The following is a 17,848-nucleotide window of genomic DNA, read 5'->3' as shown; positions in this document are numbered from 1 at the left end:
GAAAAGTCGAATATTGTGTGACAAATTGCACCGTACAAGTTTACAAATTGCTTGTGCTATTGGATCTAAAGAACAAGTGCGAGAATGCGGTAATTTAATGAACGTTGAACTGGGTACGGCAACAAAAAAAAAGTGCGTGAAGTTAAAAAAAATAAAAAAAAGTTTATATCAGAAAAAGGGGAGAAAAAAAAAAAAAACAAAAAAAAAAACAGAATAAAAATAAGAAGGCGGTTCCTCTGTGCAGGGCCGGTCACGTGGTGCGCCAAACGCGCGGGGATTGGCCGGCCGGCCAATGGGGGCGTTCCGACGGCGGCGGCGTGGGTTCGCCAGAGTGACACAATTATAATAACTTTAAGCTGACGGTTTGAGGGGAAGTTTTGTGCTATTACTAAATAACGCCGTGTGCGTAAACCCCACGTCCACGTTGCTTCACGCATCACACGGCATTCGTTAACATGAAGCATCTGGCATAGAACAATGTGAAAAAGAAGCCTTTTTTTTGGAGGGATACTGTTTTCCTGGCGGAATTGGCAGCGTTTTTTCAACCATTTTTTTAAATCTGGCGAAGGGGCTCTCCAGCCCTCGGAACGTCTCGGCGGAGTTGTATTTTTCTCCCCCCCGCCGCTTCCCCGTCGCTTCGCCCATGAAGTCGTGCGGAGTGTCGCTCGCCGCCGCCGCCGCCTGCGCTCCTGCTCGAAGTCTCGGCGGCGCCGCTGGTGATGAGGAAAAGAAAATGGCGGCGGGAAAAGCGAGCGAAGCCGAGGAGGACTTTCCGACGCTGACGGCGCAGGAGCGGGACGCGCTGGCCGGGATCGACAGGTTAGAAAGCGCGGCTTGCTCGCGTTTTTTTTTTTTTTTGCCGCGGCGCTTCGGCCGCGGGCGGGCGGTCGGGGGTGGAAAAAGAAAGCCGTCAAGTAACGCGGAGCCGCCTGTGTTGTGTCCTCCACTTGCAGCTCACTGTTTGGATTTCAGACGCTTCATGAAGATGGCGCCAGAACGAAGGCCTTGCTGTTAAAGGTAACGTTGTTCCGGCTGGGCTTCGCCCTCTAGCCCCCCGCGCTCCCCACCCGGACCACCGTCCGGCATTCAGCACGTTTGGAAACGGCAGGTCGCGTTGCTAACACGGCTAGCATCGCCGCGCAGTGGCGGGGTTCGCAGTCCGGACTGTCCGAATTTCGGAATATCACTTTCACTGCTAGATTTGAAACGTGGCCACGAACACCGCCGAATACGTTTAGCTACCATATTGCAGCTGGTCGATGGTCTCTGGGAAGGAAAGGATTAAAAAAAAAACTTTTTCCCCCGTTGTCACACGCGACAGAAGTGCGAAGTGCCGGTGTAATAGTCTCCGGCGACACGTGAAACGCGGCTGAAAGGGCGCCTCGACCGGCGCTTGTGGACACGGCCGGGCTGGGCGTTTTGACGGTCCTATTCCCACGCCGCTGTCGCGAAACTGTGGAAGCCCGAGTCGCTCTTTTCTTTTCGGCTCCACGCGGCCGATGTCCCGCACAAAGGTCGCGGCTGACGTCGAGGAGGCGGCCGTGCTCCGGCCCGACTAAGTTTAAAAAAAAAAAAAAAAAAAAAGTGCATCTCGGGCCGGACTGACGACCCGGTGCGAGAGTTGCGGCGCGGAAGCGAGCGCGATGCTCGACGAGAGGCCCCGAAAGGTCTCGTCCTCCTGCAGGATTTGGGTCTTTATGAGTCGCTACTGGGCTGTTGGGGGGGGAGGCTGTTCGCCGTCCCATCCGCTCGTAAGAGCGGCCGCGTCTTGGTTTCGACGTTTGTGCGTGAAACGACTAAATAAAAAATAAAATTAAAAAAAAAAAAAAACAGGAGCATCGCACTAGCCGCACCGCACTTGTGGCGCCGTGAGACGGCGAACGCCAACAGGCGAGCGGCTGGCGTGGCTCGAACGCGTCGCAGGGTCGCCGGACGGCATTGTGCTCCCCGTGTTGTCACTTTTTTTTTTTTTTTTTTTTTTTTTTGACGACACCGGACCCGGCGAGCGTGGCCGGCGCCCGCGTTAGCCGCCGGCTAACACCGCGGGCTAGCCGACGTCTGACGGGTCCGAGCAAGATGGCGATGGACGGCGGCGCGGAGTGAAGACGGAGTAACGGCTTACGACGCGTCGCGTGGGAATGGAATGGCGTTTATTTTTTACGTGGCTTTGCCGGAGCCTCCCGTCGCTGCTTTCTTAGACTGGTGACACCGACCTGTGGGTGATGCACTGTCAGTCATTCAGCACGAAACGGCCAATGAAGAGTAAGAAATCATGTGCTTTCAGAAGACTTTATAAATAAACTCCTTACAACCTGCAGTTAAGGCCAAACGTTTGGAGACACCTTCTCATTTCAATGTGTTTTCTTTATTTTCATGACCATTTACGTTGGTAGATTCTCACTGAAGGCATTAAACTATGAATGAACACGTGTGGAGTTATGTACTTAACAAAAAGTGGAGACCTGGCCTCCACAGTCACCGGACCTGAACCCAGTCGAGATGGTTTGGGGTGAGCTGGACCACAGAGTGAAGGCAAAGGGGCCAACAAGTGCTAAACACCTCTGGGAACTCCTTCAAGACTGTTGGAGAACCATTTCAGGTGACGACCTCTTGAAGCTCATCGATAGAATGTCAAGAGTGTGCAAAGCAGTAATCAGAGCAAAGAAACTAGAATATAAAACATGTTTTCACTTATTTCATCTTTTTTGTTAAGTACATAACTCCACATGTGTTCATTCATAGTTTTGATGCCTTCAGTGAGAATCTACCAACGTAAATGGTCATGAAAATAAAGACATCACATTGAATGAGAAGGTGTGTCCAAACTTTTGGCCCGTACTGTAGGTTCAGGTTCAAAATCGACATGATTAGTTAAAGTTACATTGTTATAAACATCATCTGTCTGTTTATGTGTGTGTCTATCCAGCTATTGATAAGATCACGAAATCTTTATAGTCACTGAAAACCCAAAGGAAGTGCTTGGCATGAGTGCTCCTGCAATGCATTTATTAAGTCACCGGTGCACTTCCTGTACAGCTTGGGTTGTTCAGGTGAACGTTCTCGGATCATTGCTGTAAATGTGGTAGGAGAATGGAAGGAAAGTCTGCACCTGGCCACCTGTGGCATATTGAAGTTGTCTGCTTATGTGTGTAACTGTTGGTAGAAAGCGCTTATGAGTAATTAAGCCTTCGTAGTAAAGCCTGGGCTTATCGTTGTTTATGGGCCATTGGGCGAAGATGATGTTTGATGTTTTCAGGGCTCTACAGCAAGGACATTTATGACTCCCTTATCCAGAGCACCTTCCAATCAGTAGTTACAGGGACGGTCCCCCTGGAGTGTCTTTCTCACGGACACAATGGTAGTACCTGGGTTTGAACCTGGGTGTTCTGGTTCACAGGAGAGTAGTGTTAGCCACTAGGCTACTACCACCAAAATATGTATGTAGATACTTGGAGCGCTCTCTGTTCTGCTGTACGGTGGTGCAAAGTCACTCGGGCAGCCAGAATCTCTCCTGCTGCCCTCGTATTTTCCGGTGTGTGCTTGGCCTGTAAAGGGCTGCCATTGGCTGCCCAAAACAAAATAGAAGTACTGGTAGATCTGTTGTCCTGCGATTTAGTTTCGCACACTCTACGGTGTAGAAGCCATTTGTGTCGCAGCATGTTAGAAAACAGTGTTAACCTCGCACCTTGCTCATAACTGTTGTCGAAGCGAAGACTGGGTTTCACTTGCACAAAATCAGACCAACACACACACACACAGACACACAGGAGGGAAGCTGCTCTGAAAGCATCAATTTCCCAGCCTGAAAAGCAAATGAAAACCAACAGCACGAGAGTACTTCAGAAGTAATGACCAGCAACTTCCATATCAGCCTGGCATCAAAGGCTGTCGCCTGCAAAACACTGGCTGCTGGCAACTTCACAGCGAGTTTGATATACAGTTTTTTTTTTTTTTTTTTTTACAAAACTTTAATTGCACAAAAACATAGATATTTATTTTATTACTTGTATAAATTGTGGCATGCTCTATTCTCTCAAACCATATTTTCATAGATGCTACCACATAGTGAAATGCTCATGCTGTTATACCGATCAGCCAGACAGCCAGGGGGGGGGCGGGGTTGAAGGAACGTAGTCCATGCTTGACACCAAAAAGTCTACTCGAAAGAATTTTCCAGCTGACTTTGCCAGGTCCCCTAACTTGCAGTGGAGTGAAAGATTTGACTGTCGAGTCCCGGCGCTCCTCTGTCATCTCTGCCTGATTGGCTGTGTGTCTCGCCCACTCACGTCCTCGCTCATCATCACCTCGGTTGTTCTCCCGTTCCTCGGCAGGTTAAGTCCGTTACTGTTCAGTGCCAAATTATTGCCCTTTTATGGTTGAGATTTTTTTAGCATGTGAGACGCTTGCATTTCGGCTTTGAATTCAAACTAACAAGGGAGGTTGGGAGTTCATACAATAATGTTGGTTTGGCTCTCACCCAGCACAGTTATGGACCAGAAAATAGATATGGTTGTAATTATGGGTCTAAATTCAGAGTTTATTGATACTTCCATATGTTTGAACTGGACGTCGACAGTGTCGGCATAAACGTCAGCTCGTGTAGGAAATGAGTGAATCATATGAACCAATAATCTGTCTTAATGCTTGTCCGGTATACATAATATAAAAAAAAAAAATATATATATATATATATATATAATAAAAAAACCTACATTGATAGGTTGACTGGCTGTAGATTCAGATACAATTAGTCACATACACAATCACAAAAGGATATGACATGCCAAAAAATAAAATAAATAAAAGGTGCAGGTTGATTACAAACAAGACTGGTTGTGTTGGCACCAAAAGCAGAGGAATTTTGTTTTGTTTGAATATTTTTCATGATTGTGCTTGTTTAATGACCTCAGATGCGCAACATGAAGAGTGAACAATAAACATCAGCACAACAGTACCATGAGCCACATTAGTCCATGGTGAAATGAATCATGGGTTATCTTGGGGTTTTGTCGTTTTTGGCTCATCACCACTAGTGTGTGGCACTAAAGCCTAGTATGGTTGCGAGCAGCAGGCTGCTTTTTTTGGACCCGTGCATCCACAGCACACTTTTTTTTTTTTTTTTTTTTAAGACAACTAGATATGATCTGAACTATAAATTCGCAATGATAATCGTTGCAAGTATTTCTCAATACGAGAAAAAGATAAGCTCTGTGAAATGGGAATAGAACAATCGCAATGAGAATAGTGTCTGTGTCCGGAAGTTGTATGTTATAATTCTAGCTGTATATGAACATAAGATATTGTGAGCGTAACACCCCTGAACCGTTGTTGCGTGGACTCCACATGACCCCTGGCCTGTGATATCTGGACATCAGTAGCTATTTTAAAAGTTATTAGGTGGGTCTTCCATGGATCAGTTTTTGCTGCATTATTCTGATGAAAGAAACGTAATCATAATCTTTTACAAAGCTGATGGTGTCTACACTTACATTTGATATTAGCCATTCTCGTACTACAGATAAACATTATAACGGCTTAATTATTACATCTTGCCAATAGTATAAAATGTTTTTTTTATTGAAGCTGCATCTTTACTTGTATGAGACTGGCACCGCTGTTGCAATAATCCAATTTTTAATTTATTTTTTTACTCTGTGACTCTACAGGCGGTTCGCTGCTATGATTCTCTCATCTTAAAAGCCGAGGGAAAAGTTGAGCCAGAACTGTTTTGCCAGCTAGGCCACTTCAACCTCTTATTAGAGGATTACCCAAAAGGTAAGTGTTTCATTTCCGATTTTCAAAGGCTGACGGCTTTGCAAACTTTGCCCGCCAAATAAACCTCTTTTTTTTTTTTTTTTTGGCTACATCTGGCATCTTAACCTAACCGTTTTTTGCCCGTTTCGTTTTTTCACTGCTTATTTTAAGTCAAGTGGAGAATAAATCTGTCTGCCTGCCGAGCCTCTGTCAGATGGCACGACCCCCATATATGGTGTTCGTCCAAGATGTGAAATAACAGCATGTCATAAATTGATGTATTGAGTGCTTTATCATTTTGACAGTCCTGATGATTTTGTGGCGAGGAAAACATTATCAATTCTTGAATACTTTCATTTAGCTAGCAATTTCTAAATGCCCCTTCCCCCCTGTCTTTCTTGTAATGCCGCAATGTTTGTTGTCTCTCTGAATGCAATTGCAAAACCCACATAAACGAGGGACGCTTAGAAGAAATAATTGCCGTTGATGGGTTGACTGGTGCAGCTTTCCTTTCCGTGCAGAGTCCCCAACCTGTGCAAGGGGAAAATCAGCACCATCGCTAGCTCTAGCCACAAAACTAGATTACAGAGGTTGCTATCACAAGTGCAGAAACGTCTGGAAAAGGGGCACTTTCCACACAACTCGTATCTGTGTGTCTGTTTTCACCACAGTAAAGAATGCCTGCTCACGGTAATGGCCTTCTAGTGAGCTGCATAAGCTGTAGACAATAAAATGTCTGTGTCTTTTAATTAAACTTATAAGTGCAAATGAGGATAACTCTTTATGCACCATCCATGGTGACAATGCATTTGTGAATTCTTCTGTGTGTATAATTCTTCATAAATAATTTGATGACATAATACATATTCATTGTTATTATTATATGGACAACACGTACCTGTAGAAGTGTTTTTATTAATTCCATTAATGCAGTAGTTTTTCCCTTTCAAGTTTAATACTCCAATCCTAGTAATTATTTCATTTTTGTGATAAAGAAATATGTCTGTTCTCACTGTTTTGTGACTAGGTGAGTACTCGCACAGATTAAAAAAATAAAATACTTGAATCAGTGCATCCATAGCCTATACAAATTTTAAAGCAATGTTACAATTGCATAAAAACTTAATTAACCTCTTACTTACCTACTTATTTTCCAGCATTATCTGCATACCAGAGGTACTACAGTTTACAGTCGGACTACTGGAAGGTGAGGAAATCTGTCAATTTCTTATTCTGTAATCTCCTGATGTTGTGCATGTTGTGCGTGTCTGGTCCTTGACATCACGTTGAGTCTCTGAATGTTCTTGATGTGGATATTTGAGATTGAGGCTTCGAAAGTTCTAGATGTGTCGAGTTATCTGTGATATGTGAGGTAATTCCCGTGGTCTGGTGGAACCTAAAATACCAGTTATTTAGCACCCAACCAGGTTGCCGCTCGTCCCCATGGAAGGGGGGGGGGGGGCTTTGTCCCCATAGACATCCATGGAGGTGCCTGACGGGCCAAAAGCTCCAATCGTGAGTGTGCAGATGATAGGTCGTGACAGTTCTGGGTTCCCAGCAGACACACTGAACTGTGAAGATTCGCTTGCTTCCTTGAACCCCGACGCCTGAGAGGGCTGTCAGAACAGGCCCTAACGAGAGCCTGTCATTTCTTCCACTAGACCGTGGTGTTGAATGGTCGTGTGGTGAGACACTGAAGTTTTGCCAGGAATTAACCAGGACAAGACTGTAGAACAGTACTAGGGACTATTGGTCGCCCAGAAATGATCAAAAATGAGGCCAATGTGTTCATGGAACTGGTCTTTTTAAAAAAATACTATTTAAAATAAATATTGTGGTTGTAGCCTTTAAGTTCAACATTCAATCAGGTGCAGTTTATTTGATTAAGTCTTGATATGAATCAGAGATGGAAGTGATATTTGTCACACAGTGAAATGTGGTCTCTGCATTTAACCCATCACCTGAGGGAGCAGTGGGCAGCCACGGAAAGGTTCCGATTACGGCTCTGTTTCCTTACCCACTAGGCCACCACCGCCTCCGAAAAATGGCCCTGTGTGAGGATCGAACTTACGACCTTCCGATTATGAAACCGACATACCACCGACTGTGCCTGTCCTCAGTTTGGTTCGAAGTTGAGCCGCAGTGACACGTTTTAATAACTCTTTCCAGTTTATTTGGCTTCTTTCCTTTCAGTATTTCAGTTTGCTTTTTCTGTCTTGCTTTCCCGGAGGAGAAATCGATGTGTAGCGGGCCGTGCGGACGCGGCTAGCGAAGTAGAGGGCGGTTAAGGCATCGCGCCTAGATCAGTCTCTGCCGTCAGCCTGTCAGCTTGTTGAGTCCGTGCACCCGCTCAGTCGGAAAAAGGAGACCTGCCGCCAATCCTGACCTGTGGTCCGCGTTCCAGCCCGAGTGATTTCAGCCCTTTTTGGTGGAATGGAAATGGGCAGCGATTTCTGCTCGGCCTGTCTGGGCATCTTTTATCCTTCGGTCTTTTCTTGTCATAGTTGCTGCCATCTCCTAGTTAGTTAAATGTTTAAAGTGTCACAAGCACGTGGTGCAAATTTTTTTTTTTTTTTTTTTTTTTGTAGAAAACCGAATTCTGTATGACGACTCTGTCAATAATTCACTCATTAACTCAAAAATGTGCCGTTGGGCTAGAATTATGTATTAATCTTGCATCTCATGAAGCAAAGCACATTGCACCTTTGCTTTGCTTATCTCGTTCCTGGCAGAGGGTGTGACTGCAGAAAACCAATAGAGGCTTTGGTGACACTTGGGTGTAATCCCAGTTTCTCCTGAGGGAGAGGAGAGCCTGTTAGTCTTGTGCCCATCTGGGCTGAACTAAAGTGACTGAGAAAACAAAACCCACCTTGAATACAGAATTATTTGTCACTTTTTTTTTTTTTGCCGTTATTACTGAATGCAATTTGCTTTCATATTATATTTTATACATCGTATTATCTGTCATTAAACCACTGAATGATTTAAAATGATGTTTTTGGGTGTGCAGTGACGTTATGAGAGAATTTAACTATGGTTTGCTGGATTGAGGTTGCTGCTGAATATTTTCCCACTTTGAACAGTGTAGGACCATTGTCCTCTGCAGGAATGTCCATATGTTTCCTTATTTGATGGCACTTGGTGGCGACAGCATGATTTGTATGTCTCCAGGCTCTAGTGTATGGTGTATGACACTGGCAATTTTTGTTATTGGTTTTGACGACACAGTCTTCCCCTGTTTTGCCCTTTTCTCCTCTAAATCTGGAAAACTGTCCAGAAGAACTTGAAGCACCCACAGATTGCGCAACGTTATTAAATTTTATACCCTTTATGAAAGCAAATGCGATATGTAATCATATTTAAAATTGTTGTTGGTCTTTTTACATTTATAATTGTGTGCCTTGCTGTTTTCAGTAGTTTGATTCTTTTTCCTTTTCTTCCATTTCCTAAATGCTTGCCTGATCACACACTTGTGTGGGTTGCACATCACTACCATCTTAAATGGCACTATATGCACTGTACAGTGGTTTGTAATATCCTAATTAATGAATGTGGTTTGGCCACGGTAGTGGAGGAGGCTGATATGGTTTTCAGTCTGAGTCACTTCGTTTCACACAGGAAAGGTACAATTTTATAGTGGCTGGCGACTCCTTTGTGATTCTGAATTAATATCCATTCAATGCTGTTATGTAGGTTTATTAAGAATGTTTTCTGCAGTTCTTAAAAGCTTGATTTTTGTGACTGCTATAGGCTGGCTATTGCCTCAGTTAAAAAAAAAAACGTCCCTATAGTCATATGCTCCATGCGCTTTGGAAAATCCTGTTTTTTTTTTTTTTTTTTTTTTTTATCCAATGGTTGAACTCAAACTGGTAGATGTGAGGGTTAATGGATCGGAAAAGCCTTGCAAAAAATGTTTTAATTCGTTTAATGAGTACTCATGATTCATTTCTTATTCATGCTTGTCTCTTTCAGAATGCTGCCTTTTTATATGGCCTCGGGATGGTTTACTTCCATTACAACGCGTTTCAGTGGTAAGTACTGTAACAGCACAGTCCCTGGAATCAGTGAATATTTAATGCTGTCTGTTGTATGTGTGGCGCGTGATTGTAAATGTATACCTGCTGGACTTAATACCTGTCCTGTGTGGGGAGAGGGAGTTCATCCCTACAAATCTTTTTTTATTTTTTATTCTCTCTCTTGTGAAACTGGCCAATCACATGGAGAACTAATGGATGTTGTGATATTAAGTGGTAGGTGCGTTCATGGATTGGTTAATGGTTTGGAAATGGGCCTGTTTTTCAGCAAGGAAACTATGAAAAGTTCTGACCGTGACAGCAGTCTTGAAATACCAATGTGTACCTCAAGAGACAACTGTCAGTTTTTGTCTTAGACATCAATGTGGGTTTTTTTTTTTTTTTTTTTTTTTTAGAATTTTCTTTATTTTCTGAAGAAAATATACATAAAAAAACATGGTTTTACCAGGATTTGAAACCTAATACCTAATGTGAGTGTACATATGTGGGGTGTTCTCTGTATTTTCTCATTACTAATGACTGATGCGAGTAGCTTTCTGGTGAAATACCGCCCCCCTCTCTGATGGAGTGTAATTTCTCTAGATGGCTGAATCCTCTCAGCTTTTCACATTGCACCTTTAAACAGGCAGTGTGAACACTTTCTGAAGGCTGTTCTCTCTGAACAAAGCTTGGCCCTCTGCCATCTTATCTGCACTTCAAAGGATGAAAAAGTAGGACTTAAAAACGCGTGAACCAATATGATTGAGGTCACCCAATCAGGGACGGAGGAAGGGTGTTCTTTAACTTTTTTTTTAGTTGAGTTGCCACCACTGATGATGATTGGGCCTGGAATGGTGTTCTTAGCTGAACTTTGTTTTGTCCTCGTGCTGTTCACACCCAGTGAGGCAAAACACTTTTTCAGTAGGGTTCAAAAAGTTTCCCTTCCCGCTACCCCCTTTTGACATTCGTGGTAGACCAGTATTTTCATTTAAATTTACTGTGCGTATACCATGTTACCTACTGTATGGCTGATTTAATTTATAGATATGCACTTGTGACTATAATATTATGAATAGACAATTGTCTTGAGACATTTAAAACCTTTGCACGGACATTGACGTGTGCTAAAACGTCTTTAATCAGTCAGATATGGCAGTGTGTTGTATGGGAAGTAGTTATCTCATGTTACATTTGTGCATCATTGTGTGATGTCTCAGAACATACGCTCCATTTAATATATGTAGAGACAACCAAAGCATGTATGCTTTTGGGTCTTCACTGTGAAACAAATGTGAATATTGGCCATGTATGAACGTTGTAATGTCAAGGTAAGTAACATCCACAGCCAGGTGCACACTCAGAAATCCTAATAAATACAATTACCCCTGTGCCGTTTTAAGCCAAACAAACAGATTGGCTTGGGAGAAATTGAAATAGCAAGTTGTTTAATTTGTATGTTATGTTGTATGTAGATAGCTATTAAGTTGTGCAAAGATAGTACTGCCTGATATTTACTACTGGAGGTCCCCTCTCTTCCTGTCTAGGCCAGTGCAGCCTTCCTCCTCAGAGGCCCATGCTGGACAGAGAAGGTAGGCATGCCGTGCTGGGTTTCCTTATAGAGAGCTTATGTCACTCTGTAAACAAGCTGAGGAGGGGCAGTTTACTGCTAGCTCTACGTGTGTGTAGTGTTGGGTACTAGTCAGTGTCGGCGAGCTGTTGACTTGTCTGGATTATCTGTGGTCTGGGCTGTTGATTAAAACATTGGGCCAGGTACTGTATTGCTCTGCTGTTTTATATTTGCACAGTCTAGGGTGGCTCTAGTCTTTATTAAATATGCATCGCTTTGGACTTTGCCTCTGTGATTTGAGCCCTGACCTGGATAAGTAGATTTAGTTGGATGGATTGGTTTTATTTTGGATGGGGGGAGGGGGGATATTACGGTGTTGTTATTCCTATTAGGATTACAAAAATGTTGAACATTGTACCAGTAGCCAGGTATGGAACAGGATAAGTAAATTTAAGATTAAAGTGTGGATTATCTACAATGTTTGTATTTTCTTAGTTAGCTACTCTGTATTGAAACGCAGTGTCTTGTGTTATAATCTAGTTCCAGCATAGTTTAATTTTTGACTTGCTCTTTTGAATGTATGTGCAGTGTATAGAATCTTCATATATTCCCATATCCTTCCTAGAACAAACATTGTTTTATTAATCAGTCTGAACTGAGTAGCAGATAGTGGAGTTTTTCTCATCCTTGCCATTAAAGGCGCAATGTGCAAGATGATCCCACCTGGAAACTCCATCAAAAGGGGTGGCAGTATTTAACCAGAAGGTTGTCTACTTCTCTTGTTAAACAAGAAAATGCTCCTCTATTGCTCCTAGGGGGTCACGTTAAGATAGAAGTTTATATCATGATGTATTGTGATACAGTACATAATGCAAAATTCTACAGTTCACTGAAAATGTACAAACAAAGCTGATATATAGCTGTATTCTAATTTACATAAATGAAATTTCATTTTGTGAGATTATTTAACATTAATTGTAGTTCCCCCAGCCTGTATATGGTCCTGGCTAGAAATGGCGATAAGTGTAAAGCGTGCTTCGCAGTTCAGAGAGCAGCAGCTCAGATCTGGAATTTGTCCCCTTATGAGGTAACCTTTCCCCATTTAAAGCTACAGACACCGAAACGGCGCGTCCTGGGGAAATCTCATTGTGTGACTGGATCAAAGTGGCTATAATTCTGCACCACGGCTGAATTTCAGAACGAGACTTCAGATGCAGTATTACGGGACCAACAAGACTAATATAAAAGCTAAATAAAAAATCTTTTAAATATTCAGCCAAAACAACATAACTCAGAACTGGACTAAATTTGTATACAAAAAATATAATTTTTTTTTTTTTATGTGCCTGTCGATATAATATCACCATGTAAAATCTCACAATATATTGCTGTATTGATATTTTCTTACACCTCTAATAGGTACACACTAGTTATGTAAGCCAAGGTGGGCTGCTGCTAGCTGGTTAACTGGTTATCCACACACACACAGTCACACACAAAACCGTGGAAACCGTGTCTTCCCCCCCGACATCGTGGTTATGGAGGTCAATGTGATCAGCAGATGAGTCTGGCTGGCAGCCATTCTCGCTGTAAGAATGGCTTTGGGTTAATGAGCAGTTTAGGACCACTGGGTAATCTCCCATGATCCTCCTTTTGAAATGTTCACTGTGGTGAAAGGCAGCTGTCCTGTCTTGCTCGGCGAGGTGCTGGGAGGTAGAGGAGACCCGCAACTCGCAGAGCTGATGGGGAGAACGGAGGAACCGAACGGCGGGAGGGAGGGGAGGCCATTGGGTTCAGTCTGCTGTGCGTCAGAGAAACGGGAGCTGGCGAACACAACCCACTGCACAAATACAGACTAGGGGCCTGATTTTCACAGCACTGTAATCGACATAGTGCATGGGAAGTGTTTGCTAATGTAACATGAAACATGCCTTCTAGATTTACTGAAATAAATACAATTAAAATTGGGCAGACACTGCGGTTTTTGGTCAACTTTTCTCCCTGTTCTGCTTATGATAATTTGGCGGGCGGTGTTTTGAACCGAGCCTCCATTTGCTGCCGATTGCGTTTCGGCTCTGTGTTTGCACATGTGCAGTGTGGACAGACCTCACGACGGGAAAACAATTTTCAAACCAGCCGATGGCCTGGTCGGGAGGTGTGATTGATGTACACTGTACTACACACGACGCACGTTCGAGTGATTCGGCTGCACTCCAGGGATTATCGCGCGCGTGAAAAATTGGCTCAAAAACCGCATGTTGTAAGCCCATCTTAAGACCAGACTGCATGCTAGTTATTTGTATCTTGGCCCTTTTTTTTATGGTGTTTAAGTGCAACTTAAATGTTTTTTTTTCTTTATTCTGGATTTAATTTAGCACTCCATGCACGCTCTGCACGCCGATTTTCCTCTTCTTTTTTCTGTTATTGCTAATGGCCATTATATTCCAGTGAGTGTGACATTAGCTGCACTGTGCACAAAATATTGAGGATGTAGGGTATGAGGAGTTTGCTATTTTAACAAGTGTGGCTTTTTTTTTTTTTTTTTTTGTAGCCTTGCATTTCAATGGTGGTTGTGTCCCTACAGATGCCACATTATGCACTATATTGTGTTGTAAGCTACCCTGCCTTCAGCACATTGCAGTACATTGTGACCCCAATCCTGGAGGTCAAACAGCATACTTTGACCTTTGTTGGGTGGAAATGTCGTACGTAATGTCGTACAGTGTGCTCTTTTCCAAGTTTGTTATAATCATAGTCTAATCAGACTATTCCTGGAAGACGCTGTCTTTAAAGATTCTATTACTGATGTAACCACCTACATACTCAACATGTATGTTGTAAATGGAAAAGTGTAATCAAAATGCAATTGAGTATAGGAGTGTATGTACATTTTGCATATGAAACATTATTGTGAAATAATTCTGTTCTTTTAATCTGCTCTAGTGCATTTGACTGGTTTCTGCTGCAGTAGTACAAATGTTATCACCCTATCCTTAGTGTGTAGATGCTGTCTGTAGTGGGAAAGTGTTGCCATGACGATCTGTTCATTACTGTCACTTGAATTGATCAGTACTGCTGACAGCAACTGTTAAGGCCTGAACCCCAAGCTGTCTTTGTGTGTTTGTGTCTGTCCCCTCTCATCCTCCATGTGTGTTCTGTGCTCTCTCCCTTCAGGGCGATAAAGGCATTTCAGGAGGTGCTCTACATCGACCCCAGCTTCTCCAGAGCCAAGGAGATCCACCTGCGGCTCGGCCTCATGTTTAAAGTCAACACCGACTATGAGTCAAGTCTGAAGGTACTTCTGCACTCTCCACGATGCCTGCAGCGCAATGCAGCGACATCTTCGACGTCGTATGTAGCGCCAGGAAACACGTCCCCTGTTACATTAGTTTCTTCTGGTTTGTAATCTCATGCCTTCTGTAATCAAGTACGGCCGCCTCTGCTACGACCTCGTATTTTGAGCTGATGCTTCCTTGTCCTGCCGATGACACAATCCGATATTGTGTTGGTGTGGCGCAGCCGTGGCCCGTTTGGGGAAGGGTTAGCCGCAGGGTCGCAGCGCAGTGTAAACACCGGCCCGACTGTAAATAGCCTTTCTGGGCCGGCGGTGCCCGTGATGGCCCTGACTCGGCCGAGGCTGCAGCGTGTGTGTCGAAAGGACTGGTTTTTTTTTTTTTCTTTTCCCCTCTCCAGCAAGTGAATGTGCTGTGTGTGTGTGTGTGTGTGTGTGTGTGCGCGCGCGCGCGCTTTTACCACTTCAGAGAATGTGTTTGTGTGTGTGTGTGTGTGTGTGTGTGTGTGTGTGAGAGAGAGAGAGAGAGAGAGCGCCAAGGAGAGAAAGAGAATTGCTGCCACGGAGGCGTGGGCAGCTTGTCTTCCTCTCCTCTGTATGAACTCAGTGAAATCAGCCTTGGCTGCATGCCCAACCCTGTGTGTGTGTGTGTGTGTGTGTGTGTGTGTGTGTGTGTGTGTGTGTGTTCATCCCAGTGACTGGGCTTTAACAGGCAGGCTGAGGCCAGCATGCTGCTGTTTGTGCACTGTTGGCACTAGAGCACTCTGCCTCCACTCTGTCTGTCTGTCAACTCTAGGCAGGAAATATGTGATTTTTTTATTTTTTGAGCTGTTTGACGCTCAGTCACAGGCCAATTTGTGACCCGTTTCAATGTCTTGCATGGTCACGTGACCGGATCCACGCTCCGTCCGTCCGAGTGGCTGTGCAATTGAAATCAACATGCCGGGTTATATTTTCCCGCTCCTCTCGTTTTCATAGCTGCAGATCTTTACTACAGTCGCTGCTGCTTCTCCCCGGGGTTCCTCCCTCCCTCTCGCCGCTTCTCTTCGCGCTTTATGCTTATTTCCTGCAGGGGTGGGTGCTTTGGTCTACAGCCCCAAGATTATGGAGTGATTGAGAGGAGGGGTGAGAAGAGAGAGCGAGCGAGAGAGAGAATATCCTTTCTGCCTGGAGGTGTGTGTGTGTGTGTCCTGGTTGCAGCGCTCTGTTGAATAGTAATCAGTACAGGAGCGAGGCAGGCAGAAGCCGGTGATCCTGCTGCATTATCTGGTCGCCAGTCTTTTGTCAGGCGGGGCAGCAGCGCCGGACGGAGGCGGAGGAGAGGCTCAGCTACGGCCGGTAACGTACGCTGCTTCGGTCTGAACGCTGGCTGGCAGGCCAGGCTATTTTTGGACTGTGTGTGTGTGTGTGTGTGTGCGCACACTGATCCGTGAGAGGCTTCGGTTTATTTCTTTATTTTTATTTTTATCTGGCTGACATTGACTGCCGTTTCAAGGCGAGGCGCTTCATCTGGGAATTGCGTCGCTGACCGTTGTTGCCATGTTATGGATGGCCAGTCCTCTTCGTTCCTGCTGCATTGTTGATGTTCGGCCGTGTGACTGGGCCTTCTGAAATTGAGTTCAGGCCCGGGTTGTCCTGCAGCAGGTGGTTTTGCTCCTGCCTGTGGGGTCAGGGGGTGGGTCTCCGTCGGCCTCAGAGTAGTCTTGCTCCGAGTCGGCCTGGACGTGGTGGCTGAAAGGACCGAATGTGTCTCTTGCTGTCTTTGCTGGTGCTGAAGGACATGGGCGGTGCTGTCAGAGGGAGATGAATGGAAACGACGCTGAGACCAGCGAGGAGGAACTCCGTGTTCTGGATGTTTTACGATCTGTCTGCTGAAGTAGAATCAGAAATAGATTTATTGGATTAGTCGCTATAGATTTTCTCCGAGGACTGTCAACAAGAAAACAGCCCCTACAGCAGTGATATTTATACCTAGACTTTTGACATTTATATAAAATTGATTCGAGAATTTAAAGCGTTCCTAAAACTGGGCTGTGAAGATGGAACCTACACTACTGTGTGGGTTTTGGCAGTGTTGGTAATACTGAAATGCAAAATAATAATAAAAATATACTTATTATTAAACGTGATCAGCTGAAGATTGAAACCAATGGAGTGGATTGCAGAATTCGGCAGGGTTTGTGTATTACTTGCTTTTTTACAACTGCTTTCACTGGTAAATATATGCACACATGTATATATTGGTGCCCTGTACTGTATTTTGAAGGAATGGTAATGTGTGTGTTTTATATTTCATGCGTTATGTAAGAATTTATAGCCATCTAATCTATTTAGCCATTTACAAAATTCTTTCCTTCTCATGCTTTCTAACAATTTTTGTGCTGTAGCTGGTGTGTGAGTTTAGGATGTTGTATGTGTGGGTCTGTCCTATAGCCTGAAATGACTCCAATCCAGGATCTGTTACGCTTCTTTCAGTAGGATGAATAAAACAAAAAAAACAATCTCTATTTATTTTTTTGTATCTCTGCAGGTTTCTCAGGGAAGGTCACCATTAACCTTTTACTCTTCTTTTTCTCCTCTCGTGTTGCAGCATTTTCAGCTGGCTTTGATTGACTCGAACCCCTGCACTTTGTCCAAAGCTGAAAGTAAGTACCAATATCGAGACCGCAGTGTCCGTTAGACAGTGTGCATGTGTGCCACAGGCGCTGTTCTCTTTTGCTTTTTCCGTTTGGCTTCTCCCCCCCCCCCCCCTATATTTCCCTGCCACCGGACAATGCTTGTTGCCTTGGTAACAGCATTAGTGCATCCACCAGAGTGGTACATTTATTCACTGGCAGTAATATACAGGGATGCTCAGCTCTTTCTATTCGTCCTCTGTATTCTCCTTCATCCATTTTCATCTCTGCCCATCATATTCATTTATCTGGTCCTACCAGAATTATAATTACAGTAATCTATGTGAAGACGTGGGCTGATGGCAACTTTCTTTTATTTTTTGTTTCTTTTCACAGTCCAGTTCCACATCGCTCACTTGTATGAAATTCAGGTAAGTTTCCTGCTTTTGCACCAGTTGTGTGTGTGTGTGTGGCCGTAGTGGAATTGTTGAGACGTGTGGCCCGGCAGACAGAGAGGAAGCGGCACATATTTAACACTTAGATCGTTATCAGCTCAGAGGTCACAGAGGTTTGTGTGTGTGTGAATGCTATCTGTACTACTATCCCT

The 17,848-nt window shown here is 44.1% G+C and overlaps 1 protein-coding gene across 12 annotated transcripts in view; it reads left to right on the top strand.

The window, feature by feature from the left end:
- Nucleotides 1–233: 233 nt before the first annotated feature.
- The window catches only part of kdm6a (lysine (K)-specific demethylase 6A), a 36,569-nt gene continuing 18,954 nt past the window's right edge, over nucleotides 234–17,848 (top strand). For 3 of the 12 annotated variants that reach the window (XM_028990283.1, XM_028990282.1, XM_028990277.1), the window contains exons 1-9: nucleotides 235–819; nucleotides 954–1,017; nucleotides 5,667–5,775; nucleotides 6,912–6,961; nucleotides 9,727–9,785; nucleotides 11,312–11,356; nucleotides 14,509–14,629; nucleotides 17,217–17,271; nucleotides 17,638–17,672. In XM_028990283.1, coding sequence (XP_028846116.1) covers nucleotides 644–819; nucleotides 954–1,017; nucleotides 5,667–5,775; nucleotides 6,912–6,961; nucleotides 9,727–9,785; nucleotides 11,312–11,356; nucleotides 14,509–14,629; nucleotides 17,217–17,271; nucleotides 17,638–17,672 — 714 coding nt within the window. In that variant the 5' untranslated portion in view covers nucleotides 235–643. Of the gene's footprint in view, nucleotides 820–953; nucleotides 1,018–5,666; nucleotides 5,776–6,911; nucleotides 6,962–9,726; nucleotides 9,786–11,311; nucleotides 11,357–14,508; nucleotides 14,630–15,851; nucleotides 15,965–17,216; nucleotides 17,272–17,637; nucleotides 17,673–17,848 lie in introns of those variants that run through there. The other 9 variants (XM_028990284.1, XM_028990281.1, XM_028990287.1 and 6 more) reach the window with 6 other exon arrangements.

The sequence above is a fragment of the Denticeps clupeoides genome, chromosome 9 (assembly GCF_900700375.1).
Source record: "Denticeps clupeoides chromosome 9, fDenClu1.1, whole genome shotgun sequence".
NCBI classification, from domain to species: domain Eukaryota; kingdom Metazoa; phylum Chordata; class Actinopteri; order Clupeiformes; family Denticipitidae; genus Denticeps; species Denticeps clupeoides.
This window is presented reverse-complemented; position numbering and strand designations above follow the sequence as displayed.